This window comes from Mastomys coucha, unplaced genomic scaffold (genome assembly GCF_008632895.1).
Source record: "Mastomys coucha isolate ucsf_1 unplaced genomic scaffold, UCSF_Mcou_1 pScaffold5, whole genome shotgun sequence".
NCBI lineage: Eukaryota > Metazoa > Chordata > Mammalia > Rodentia > Muridae > Mastomys > Mastomys coucha.
In genome coordinates this window covers 68133231-68145636 of record NW_022196911.1, presented here as the reverse complement: position 1 = coordinate 68145636, position 12406 = coordinate 68133231, and the positions used below count along the sequence as shown (strand labels likewise).

At 38.8% G+C, this 12406-nt stretch overlaps 1 protein-coding gene across 1 annotated transcript in view; it reads right to left on the bottom strand.

Moving 5' to 3' along the window:
• Positions 1-12406, bottom strand: part of Ankfy1 (ankyrin repeat and FYVE domain containing 1) — a 75232-nt gene that overhangs the window by 41744 nt on the left and 21082 nt on the right. Inside the window, exons 2-4 of the mRNA XM_031352751.1 lie at positions 10597-10789; positions 8159-8277; positions 1304-1439 (exon numbers count right to left, since the gene is read on the bottom strand). Of these exons, the coding sequence (XP_031208611.1) occupies positions 1304-1439; positions 8159-8277; positions 10597-10789 (448 nt within the window). The remainder of the gene's footprint in view (positions 1-1303; positions 1440-8158; positions 8278-10596; positions 10790-12406) is intronic.

Here is a 12406-nt window from a genome sequence, read left to right as displayed (position 1 = left end):
AAAAAAAAAAAAAAAAAAAAAAAAAGCCACTCACTCCAGTCTTGGTCTCTTCCATACCAGCTCTTAAGAAAAGCCATGAAAAACAACCTAATATCCACAACCAACAGAACAAATTTGAGCAGCTGGTAATGTTGATAGTCAAGAGGCTTAAGCAATCAATAAAGAGTAACATTTTAATTAAAGGATCCATTATACCAATTACAATTACCTATACCAATCCCAGATCATTAAAGCAATTTTATAAGCAAGTGTGATACAGTCAATGACAAAGCTGAGAATATTTGGGGGTAAAGACATAAACAATCTAATTAAAATTAGTATGAATTTATATTTATGTAATTCAAAAACTCAATAAACAAACAATAATTAACTAGAGGATTTCAATAATAAAGTTAGTTGTGCTAATTACCTAATCCTAAATACCTTGGACCTGTCAATGTTTAAATTAGATATTAAGACAGTTCTCTGGCCCACATCACTTACTGATAGCTGGAAGGATTCTGTCTATGCATTCCTGCAGGCTCTGGGGCAATCCTAGTGGGAAACCCCCTCACAGTAAACAAAGAGCAAAGAGCTCCTGGTAGCCACTTCTCTCTTTCATCTCCTGGGGAGGGCAAACGAGCAACACATGGTTGAAATCACCCAGGAGAGAGGCCACTTTTCAACACATACCCAAGAGAATAAAAGAAGATCGTGAAGTACTGTAAGAAAACTACATCAACCACACTGGCCACAAAGAGCCACAGCCCCAGCACGTGGACAGCTTTCCGCTTGGCACCATCTGAGACGTATTTTGTCTCTTACTGTTCTAAAATGCCAACTTCAGAGAGGAACAGAGAAAATGCACCATAAAAACATATGCTAGCTCTTTGGGACCTAAAAAAGCAGCTAACTTCAATGAAGTAAGCCCTTATTAATACTGGCTACAAAACCTACCGAACCAAAAAGTACTGAACACTCTTTGGACTAGTTTAATTTAAGTACTAAAGTGCTTCCAAAAAGGAGTGTCTGACCAGAATGTAGTATAATGAAAGGCAAAGGCAAGGATCTGGATGTTGGATTCTATTTGTCCATATCCAGTGGTTAATTTACACAATCACATGATCTAAGGTAACAGACAGAAAACAAAGAAAACAACAAATAGCACTGGCAAAATGTAGCTTACCAGTAACACAGAGCAACAGAGAAAGCAGCTTCTCCTACACCACCTTTAAAGAACCCTAGCAGTTAGCACATGACAGAAGCTGCTTCCCCAGAGCCTGGCACCACCTTGCAGGCCTTGAATACATCTGCTGTGACTTGCCTCTCCCTAAGGAGCTGGAGCTGAAAGCGGTTGGCCAGTTTCATCAGTTCAGTCAGGAACACATCATCCTCTCTGAACTCTAACTCATCCGTATAGATCCAGCGAAGCATTGTCATTGTCACCTCAGGATTCGCATCTAATTAGAGAAAGAAAGTAGACAAACTTAGGCCTTCTATAAGTCACCCTAAAATCTGTGGTTAGAGAAGTAAATTATGGTACACCTAACTCAAGGAAAACCAACGTAACAGGCCCAGACCATAGCACAACTAATGATATGATGGAAGTGCCGTTTAGGCAGCAACACCTGTCAAAACAAAAACAAAGACCTATAGCTTCGGAAAGGTCCCTAAATGTATTAACCTTGCTTTCTTACCTCTGTAATTCTGTTTCTGACTAACTATTCTTGCTAAGTGAGGTATGTCAACCCAGGATATGTTTTTTTATATTTAAACTCTCACCCTGAGAAGGACTTGAAACTGCATTCAGGTCCCAAACACCAGTGAAATTATAGGTTAGTGGATCTTCTCTGGTAGATACTTCCTAACAATACAGCCATTAAAAATGGTAACAGTCACGGGGGCGGGGGGTGGGGTGGGGGGGGGGCGCCACACACCTTTAATCCCAGCACTTAGGAGGCAGAGGCAAGCAGATTTCTGAGTTCGAGGCCAGCCTGGTCTACAAAGTGAGTGCCAGGACAGCCAGGGCTATACAGAGAAACCCTGTCTCAAACCAAACAAAACAAAACAAAACAAAAAAAATAGTAACAGTCAAAGCTGGAAAGATGGCTCAAGAGTTAAGAGCACTGGTTGCTCTTCCTAAGAACCTGGATTTAATTGCCAGCACACATTCTGCAGCTCACACACATGGAACTCCAGTTCCAGGCTTCACACATACACACACACACACACACACACACACACACACACACACACACACAACACCAGTGAACATTAAAAAAAAAAAGTGACAATCTGTCTAAGTCCAAAAAAATGTTAAAAGTTTTGTATGAAGAAACAATAGGGTCAAATTTATTAATAAAATATTTGGCCAGGCAGTGGTGGTGCACGCCTTTAATCCCAGCACTCGGGAGGCAGAGGCAGTGGATTTCTGAGTTCGAGGCCAGCCTGGTCTACAGAGTGAGTTCTAGGACAGCCAAGACTATACAGAGAAACCCTATCTCGAAAAACCAAAAAAATAAAAAAATAAAAATAAATAAAAATATTTGAAACATAAGATAAAAAAATTAATGAAATTTCTTTTTTTTTTTTTCAGGCAGGATTTCGCTGTGTAGCAGTGGCTCTCCTGGAACTCACTCTGTAGACCAGGCTGGCCTCGAACTCAAGAGAGATCCGCCTGCCATGCCTCCTGAGTTCTGGGATTAGAAGTGTGCAATTCTATGCGCAGCAGAATTTCTAATAAAAGATCCTGGGGCTGGAGAGATGGCTCAGTGGTTAAGAGCTGACTGCTCTTCCGGAGGTCCTGAGTTCAATTCCCAGCAACCACATGGTGGCTCACAACCATCTGAAATGGGATCCAATGCCCTCTTCTGGTATGTCTTAAGACAGCTACAGTATACTCATATACATAAAATAAATATATAATTCTTTAAAAAAAAGATTCTATAGAAAAAAACAAGAAAATAGATATCTAATAGAAATATGAAGCTGGGCGGTGGTGGCACATGCCTTTAATCTCAGCACTTGGGAGACAGAAGCAGGCGGATTTCTGAGTTCGAGGCCAGCCTGGTCTACAGAGTGAGTTCCAGGATAGCCAGGGCTAAACAGAGAAACCCTATCTCAAAAAAACCAAAAAAAAAAACCAAAAAAAAAAAAAGAAATATGAGCAGTGGATATAAAGAAGTGATCCATGAAAACAAAAGCACCTAATAAGACTTATCAATAACCAAATACATATTTAAACTATAGGACATAATTTGTGTCTCAGACAAAAGGATTTATTTGTTTTTGGTTAGAGACAGGGTTTCTCTGTGTAGCCCTGGCTGTACTGGAACTCATTCTGCCTCCTCAGTGCAAGGATTAAAGGAGTGCACCACAACTGCCTGACCTATTTATTCATTTTTCATCACATATTTGCAGTACTGGAGATTAAAAAGACTTTATGTGTATGGGTGCATGTATGGCTGTGTACCAATTTCCTAATGACCAAGGAGACTAGAAAAGGATGTTGGACTCCCTGGAACTAGTTATTGATGGTTATATGCCATTGTGTGGTTACTGGGAAGTCAATCCCAGATTCTCTAGAAAAGCAGTCAGAGCTCCACTGAGCTATCTTCTCTAGTCTGCAGTCAAGATTTTTAAAGATATCAAGATTTACACAGGAACTACTCACATAAATTGTTATTCTAAGCAAACAACAGGGTAAATACAAGGAATACCTGTATTTTAATAATGAGTTCAGACAAAATGTTTATTTGTTTGTTTGTTTTGAGACAAGGTCTCTCTCACTGTATATCCTGGGCAAGCCTGGGAACAGCAACATTCTTGCCTTAGTCACCCAAATTTGTGAAATTACGGGTATATGGGATTACACACTCTGTTTTAAGAGTCCCACAGCACCGGTGGTGGTGGCACATACCTTTAATCCCAGCACTTGGGAGGCAGATTTCTGAGTTTGAGGCTAGCCTGGTCTACAAAGTGAGTTCCAGGACAGCCGCTACACAGAGAAACCCTGTCTCAAAACAAACAAACAAACAAAAAAACAAAACAAAACAAAAAGAGTACCACAGAAAGTTAATAAAAGCATAATAATATATACACAGGAAAATCTGCAACAATTAAAAGACTATATAGATATATGCATAACAATGTATTTACAGAGGTTCAAAAAACTAGGAATACATTTGGCATAATTTCATTTTTGCTACATGTATTTGAGAGTATAAATGTACCATTGTGTAAATGCATATATATCAAAATATACTATACATTCATGCAGCTCTGTCTATTCATAAATCAATCAAGAACCTGGAAGGATACATAGGAAAATATGAACTCAAGCATAATTCATGATTTTTCCTTTACTTTGATTTTTACTTAGTAAATATATTATTTATTTTTAAAGTTAAAAACTACTTGAAGGAAATATTTATTATAAAAATCATCATTTAAGATATCTAAAACTAGTACTGAGGATGTGGCTCAGCTACTAATTACTGCCTAGCATGCAAGAAGCCTGGGCTGATCCTAAATGACATAAACCAGGTGTAGTGCACACACTTGTAATATTAGCAATTGGGAAGGAGAGGGTCAAGTTCAAGGTCATCTTTGACTATACACTGTGAATTCTAAGCCAAGCTGGACTACTTGATGCTGTCTCAAAGCACAAAACAAGCAAACAAACTAACCTATACTGCTATTTCTGCTATTAAGTCAGCTCTCAGTCAGCCAGAATATAAAAGTGGTGCACAGGAGACAAGTTAAAGCCACAGTTTGCATGAAGGTTCTCCTGAGCAAGCAGACTCCTTAGCAGACTTGAACTCTCAAGCCCACCTAGGCTCCGGGAAGAAAACTGGGAATGGACCCAGCACCTGCACTTTAACAAGTCTGTTAAATTACCATGATGCTCACTGAGGTTTCTGGAAGACTATATTCAAGTCTTAGTTCTCAAGGAAAACTACAGTAAGGACTAGGAATACATTATTAATAACCAGGCAACAACAGACCAGCTTTGATTAGCCTTCTTTTACAACTATGTACAGTAAGAAGGATGGATTGAAGGGAGTGATGTTGAATAGAACTGAAAATCTGACGTGCTCAAAGCAGATTAGCCCTGTTAAAACAACCAAATTGACAGGGGTGAGGCAAAAATAAACAATGCTGTTTCTTTTTTCCTTTGTCTTCCCCAGTAATGTAGTAATAGTGCAAATTTTTCATTTTGCTTTCTTTTTGATTATTGATACAAAGTTATATCAAGATAGCCCCAGCTAGCCTGGCCTGGAGCTCATAACCGTACTACCCCAGCCTCCTAAGTACTGGGATTGCATGAATATGCCACCAACCCAGGTAAAATTATTATCCCAAGATTGCAGTGAATAGTACTACTAAACTTTAAAGAACTAATGAACTAGCATAAAAGAAAAAAGTACACACACACACACACACACACACACACATATTCATCCAGAAACACTGAACAATCACCCTCCTTGATATAATGGTATTTAAAGAATACTAGATATACCTCGTTTTGGCACACACATAATCCCAGCACTCAGGACAGTGCTGGATTATATATTATATATTATAGGCAGGAGGATGACAAGTTGAAGATCAGCCTAAACTGTATTTTAAGCTCCAAACCAGCCTGGGTAACACAGCAAGACTCCACCTCAAAATAAACAATAAAACAATGGTGGGATCGCTCAGTGGTAAAGCACTTGCCTAGCATCTGAGAGGCCCTGAGTTCAATCCCGCGTATTGTAAATAAGCAAAGCACTACATCTAGCAACTGCAATACATTCTCTTTTCAAATGTACATAGTATATCCACTGAGACAGATAAACAACAGTGTCTCATGTAGCCCTGACCAGAATGTCACTGATAATGCACCAAAGTACATTTCATGAATCTCATAACTTTAGTATCAAAAGATATGAGTTTATTCTTAGTATCTTTCAAATGAATGTGAATAATTTTCAAATTTTTACCTTTTGTACTCTTTGTAAACTATATGCCTGTAGAGTTACTACCATACATTTTGTGAAAAGCACTTTCATAATGAAATGGATCTTGGAAACTATGCTAGTTTTATTCTATAGGTGGTTAGATACACAGTTTAAAAAGATTTCATTCTGAAAAGGAAAAGCCACAGCTCTGAGTGTGCTCACAGGGACTGGAACCTCATAGTAGAGACCTTCCTTCCACATAGGCCTTTTTATTCTAGCTGTGAATGGCATGCACCCGTGCATCTACATTTATGCTTGTTCATTTGTACTTACAAGGGGGAAGTAAAGGCTTCAAGTTAAACCTTAGAAATTATCATAAAGATAATTCACTCATTGTGGAGCAGTGGTGGTGCATCTCTTTAATCCCAGCAGTTGGGAGGGAGACAGAAGGAGCTTTGTGAGTTTAAGGCCAGCCTAGTCTACAAGGCGAGTTCTAGGATAGTTAAGGCTTTATAGAAAAAACTTGTTTCAAAAACACACAAAAAAACCCAAAATACTACAAAAGAGAATTCACTCCTAACAGAAAGATCTTAAATCCAGGAGATCAAAGCTATTCTTGCTATACAATACCACTTAAATGTTAGGTAGTTCTAGCCCAATTCAAAACAGCACACATATATGCATACAACAACTACTTTGTTATACTGTGGCCATTGCCTGAAATGATTTAACAGTCCATTACTTCTCCTAGCTACCAATGAGCTACACTCCAAGACCAATGTCCCATTTTAATACCCTGACAGTCTCCATCTCAGAATTCTTGCAATAGTTACTAATAGCAGAGTTCAATAAAAACTTTGTTTTGTGTCTTATTTTCAAGAGCAGTTAAGCAAATACTAATACAATTCAATTTTAGGTGAACTTCTGAAAACCATGTTTTAAGTCCATGCCATTTACTTCCACATTTAGTTAAAAATTATAAAGGCACTGCAGCATAAGACAACAATATCAATATAAATAATTTGGTACATCTATTAAAAACATTTCTTAAAATTACATGTATTTATGCACGTGTATGTGTATACACATACCATGTGCATATGTAGAAATTAATTTTATAAAAAAGATTTTGTCTAAGAAGGTATAAATTGCTAGAGAGAAGAAATAAAGTATGGCTTTTGTGGCTCTGTTCCATCCACCAAATGTATATAAATGTGTGTGTGTATGTATGTATGATATCACACACACACACGCATGCACGTACACAAACACAAAATAAATACATATGGAAAAATTTTGGAGAGAAATACTAAAGGTGATAGTACATACACCTTTAATTCTAGTTTTCAAGAAGCAGAAGTGAGCATATTTAAGTTCCAGGCTAGGGGAGATTACTTGATGCGTCCCTGTCTTTAATCAACCAATCAATACAAAGAATAACTGAAGAAGTTAGTTTCGTGGCATCAAGTTCTGGATTCCACACACATGCACATACACCTACAAGGACATGTACATATGCCGTATGCAGAAAACAAAACAGGCTGACTCAGACTGTGACTGCTGAGATGACTCAGCAGGGAAAGACATTGCCACGGAAACCTAGCAACCAGAGTTCAAGCCCTACAACCAACTGCACAAAGCTGTCCTCTAACCTCCAAACATGGGGACATACAATAATGATAATGATCATAATAATAATAGATATAACATATTATATATTTGCATACATGTGATATTTAATAATATAAATTAATATCATTATAATATTTTTAAATAAATAAGCTTACTGAAACTTATTTATTTAAATACTATTTTCTAAATCCTAAGAACATAATAAGATACTTAAATATGATTTGTTATCCAAGGATTAAATATAATCATAAAGAACAATATGAGGTTGGAAAGATGGCTCAGTAGTAAAGAGCACCAGAAAACCTGGGTTCAATCCCCAGCATTCACATGGTGGATCATGATGATCTGTAATTCTAGTCCCAAGGGATCTGATACCCTCTTCTGAACTCCTTGGGTACTACATGCATATGGTGCACAGACAGAAATGCATACAAAACCTTCACACATACATAAATTTAAAAATTAGAAGAAAAAAGAACAACCAACTTAAAGAGACATCTTGTTTCAATACTTTATATTTCCCATCAATAGGTAAGTATTTTACTTTTATTATACCACAAATATTTCAAAGTGATGCATAATTCTGTGTTCAGACTGACCTGACAAGTCTAGCTCCTCTGTGGAAGACAAGTTGGCCAGACTCCAGCTGTCACTGCGGGCAGCCAGGACAAACTTGTGAGCACTGATGTGCCTGGCCCCAACCTTGATCTTCAAATCACTGATGAAGAAAATATCCAAAGAAACAGAAAGAAAAATGTCATTATAACTAGATAAGTTAGGATTCTCACCTGACAAATACATGGATAATGATTATCAACATGAATCTGCAAAGGAAAAAATAAATCACAATGGCATTTACACACTCTGGACCACACTTATATGTTGCTAGGAATATTTTAAAAAACTTGTGCCGGGCAGTGGTGGCACATGTCTTTAATCCTAGCACTTGGGAGGCAGAGGCAGGTGGATTTCTGAGTACCAGGCCAGCCTGGTCTACAGAGTGAGTTCCAGGCCAGCCAGGGCTATACAGAGAAACCTTGTCTTGAAAAACAAAAAAACAGGCCAGGCGATAGTAGCGCACGCCTTTAATCCCAGCACTTGGGAGGCAGGCAGATTTCTGAGTTTGAGGCCAGCCTGGTCTACAGAGTGAGTTCCAGGACAGCCAGAGCTACACAGAGAAACCCTGTCTCAAAAAAACAAAAACAAAACAAACAAACTAAGGCAGCAGAGTAAGAAACGTAGACAGCTAAAGCTCTAAAACTGTGCTATTGATTTGCTCCACAATAGCGTCAAACAGTGAATGGTAGACAGACTATGGACAAATTAATTCACACAAAATGTCAAGAACACAACACCTAATACCTGGTCTTCTGTCTCCATTAAAAACATTCAGCCCCAAATTTAGCCATTTATTATCCAACCATTTATCAAGTAAAGAGGTTGAGGCTGGGTAGAACATCATGAAATCTCCTCAGCATGCTGGGATCACAAGTTTGAACTCAATCTAGGCTAAGCAAGACACTGTCTCAAAAAAGCAAACCAGAAAGAGAGGGAGGGATACCACAATATAAAAAATTTCCCCCAAAATATGTATGTTTACTCTGAAATGTCAAATGCTACAAAAAAAAAAAAAAAAAAAAAAAAAAAAAAAAAAAAAAAAAAAAAAAAGGACTATGAGCAATTAACTAAAACATCTTGATGGCCCACTGTGCTGACAGGATTGTGCAATATGGCCAGCCATATTCGAAACAAAGAAAAGTGCCAACATGTGGCACTTACTGAAACTGCAGCACTGGAGAAGCAGTGGGAAAACCAAAAAGTCAAGGTTATCCTTGACCAAGCCAAATTCAGGGCCATTCTGGGCTACAGAAAACCTTGTCTCAAAAATAGATAGATAGACAGACAGACAGACAGGGTAGCACATGCCTTTAATTCCAATATTTAGGAAGGAAGAGGAGCATCTCTAAGTTCAATCAAGGTTAGCCTGATCTACAAAGCAGGCTGCAAGTTAGCCAGGGCTACATAATGAGACCTTATCTCAAACAAACAAATAAATAAATAGTACCAGTAATACTCAATACTTGGTATGTATCCACTATTCTAAGTTGTTTAAGCACCTATGACTTAATTTAATCTTCACTCTGACCCTAAATGAGGAGGACTGATCAGGAACCTAACAAGTCATACTTGAGACCAAAGAGCTGGTAAGCAGCCTATAGGGCTTCTAGCAAAGACATTGTTAATCTTTTCCATTGGTTTGATGTTTGTTTGTGTGTATGAGGACAAAGGTGAGCATGCAGACAGTGTGCATGTAGAAGCTGGAGGACAACTTTTGGTGCCATTCCTCAGTTGCCATCTACCTGCTACTGGGTGGCTCACTGGCCTGGAACACACCCACTTAGGCTAGGCTTGCTGGGCAGTGAGCCCCAGGGACTGCCTGTCTCTGTCCTCCTACTACTAGGAATCTAAGTGCTTGCCATCAGGCCCAGATTTTTTCACATGGGTTCTTCAGATCAAACTCGGGTTCTTGTGTACCATACCGACACCAGTTCAGCTCTTATTTTTGTTTCTTATGAAATAAGAACTCAGTCTCATAGAACCTACACTGGACTGGACTTCACTACAAAGCTGAGGCTGACCTCACACTCATGATAATCCTGCTTCCAGTCTTGAGATTACAACTTTGAGCTACCACATCTGGTTCACTGTTGATAATTTTGATTAGAAAGAAAATCTGGCAAGAAAATGAACAAGAAACCAGGTCTAGAAGTGTAGGCGGGTCTAATTCTGTCTATTTGAGAGGCTTAAATAGAAATGACAAGTTCAATAGCAGCCTGGGCAACGCAGTGAAACTGTCTTAGAACAGAGTAAAAAAGGAGCCGAAGATACCACTCAGCAGTACAGCACTTGCCTAGCATACGCAAAGCCCGTTTCAATCCTGGGATGTACAAAGTAAGAGAGAAAAGAAGACACCGTGATGTGTTTGAAGCGGCCAGGGATGAAGCAAAAGGCACAGATTCTGGTTCTGGGAGCTCACCTGTACTGCTCTTGCTCATAGAGACCTGCCACTATGGTCAGCAAGCGGCTGATGAATGACTCACTGCTATTCTCCTTGTTTGCTTGTGCAGCCAAAAGTGTGCATCTTTTCTCTGTTTCTGCCAGTTTCTTCTGCAGCTTGACATACTCTTGTCTTAGAAGCATCAAATGCTTCTCCAACTTGGCCACTTCCTCTGCAAGGGAAACAAAGAAGATTTACATGGCAGGGGCAAACAAGTCACATCCACCACTCCCTGGCCCTGTGCTCTGCTTCTGCATAATCTGAAAGACTCAAAGATGACTTTGTGGGCTGGCAAGATGGCTCAGCACATAAAAAGTACTGCTGCCAATCCTGAGGCTTGAGCTCAATCCCTAGGACCCACAGAACAGAAGGAGAGAACTTACTCCTGTTAAGTTGTCCTCTGACCTTCAACACACACTGACATGCATATGCCTACACACACACACACACACACACACACACAAATAAAAATGTAATTAAAAAAAGAAGCCCAGGGGCTGGCGAGATAGCTCAGTGGGGAAGAGCACTGACTGCTCTTCGGAAGGTCCTGAGTTCAAATCCCAGCAACCACATGGTGGCTCACAACCACCTATAATGAGATCTGACACCCTCTTCTGGTGCATCTGAAGATAGCTACAGTGGACTTACATATAATAAATTAAAAAAAAAAAAATTGCAGGGCTGGTGAGATGGCTCAGCGGGTAAGAGCACCGACTGCTCTTCAGAAGGTCATGAGTTCAAATCCCAGCAACCACATGGTGGCTCATAACCACCCGTAATGAGTTCTGACGCCCTCTTCTGGTACGTCTGAAGACAGCTACAGTGTACTTAGATATAATAAATAAATAAATCTTTAAAAAAAAAAAAAAGAAGCCCAATGAGATGGCTTAATGGAAAAAATCATTTGCTGCTGAGCCTGACAACTTGAGTTTGACCCCTAGGACCCACATGGTAGAAGGAGAGAACCAAGTCCCTTAGGTTGTCCTCTAACCTCTACTCTCAGCTGAGGCATGGACTCAGACATGTATATGAACACATACTAATGCACACACACACACACAAATGTAAAAAAAGGAAATAAGCAGGATATAAAACTAAACATTTTATGATTCTAATTTAATGTAAATATTCACATACATGCAGAATAAAAGGCAATCAACTACCAAATAGCAAGTGTTGCTGAAAAGGAAGTAGGTGTTTTTTTGTACTCTGTTCATTATAACAAATACGTCCTGCTTTCATAATTAGAAAAAGTATTTTAAAACATGTTTAAATGCTAATATACTATGACCTTCATACATATCCACACAATATGTATATACGTGACCATTTTTTTCTTCCTCTTCTAGAGGATGCACAGTCAATAAACATCTGACATAAAGAACTGGATGCCCACCCTGTCTCAGGTATAAGTCAATATTTCCAGGAAAATAAACATGAAGAGCACTACTTATAAAATGACAACAGTAACATTTTTCTAATTCTATAATTATTTGCCCCACAAATATTGAAATCAAACATTTATCTTTATAAAACATGTATTCATCTGTATATGTATGAGTGATCTGCCTGCATGTATGCATGCTTGGTGCCTGCAAAAGTCAGGAGGGCACCGTATCACCTAGTACTGGAAATAAAGACAGATGTAAGCACTATGTAGATGCTGGAAATCAAGAGTAGTAGCAAGTGCTCTAAAACTGCTGAGTCATCTCCCCAGCCCCCAAACATTTTCTTTTCTTTTGCTATTTTTGTTTTGTTTTGGTATGGCTTGGTTTTTTCTTTCTTTCTT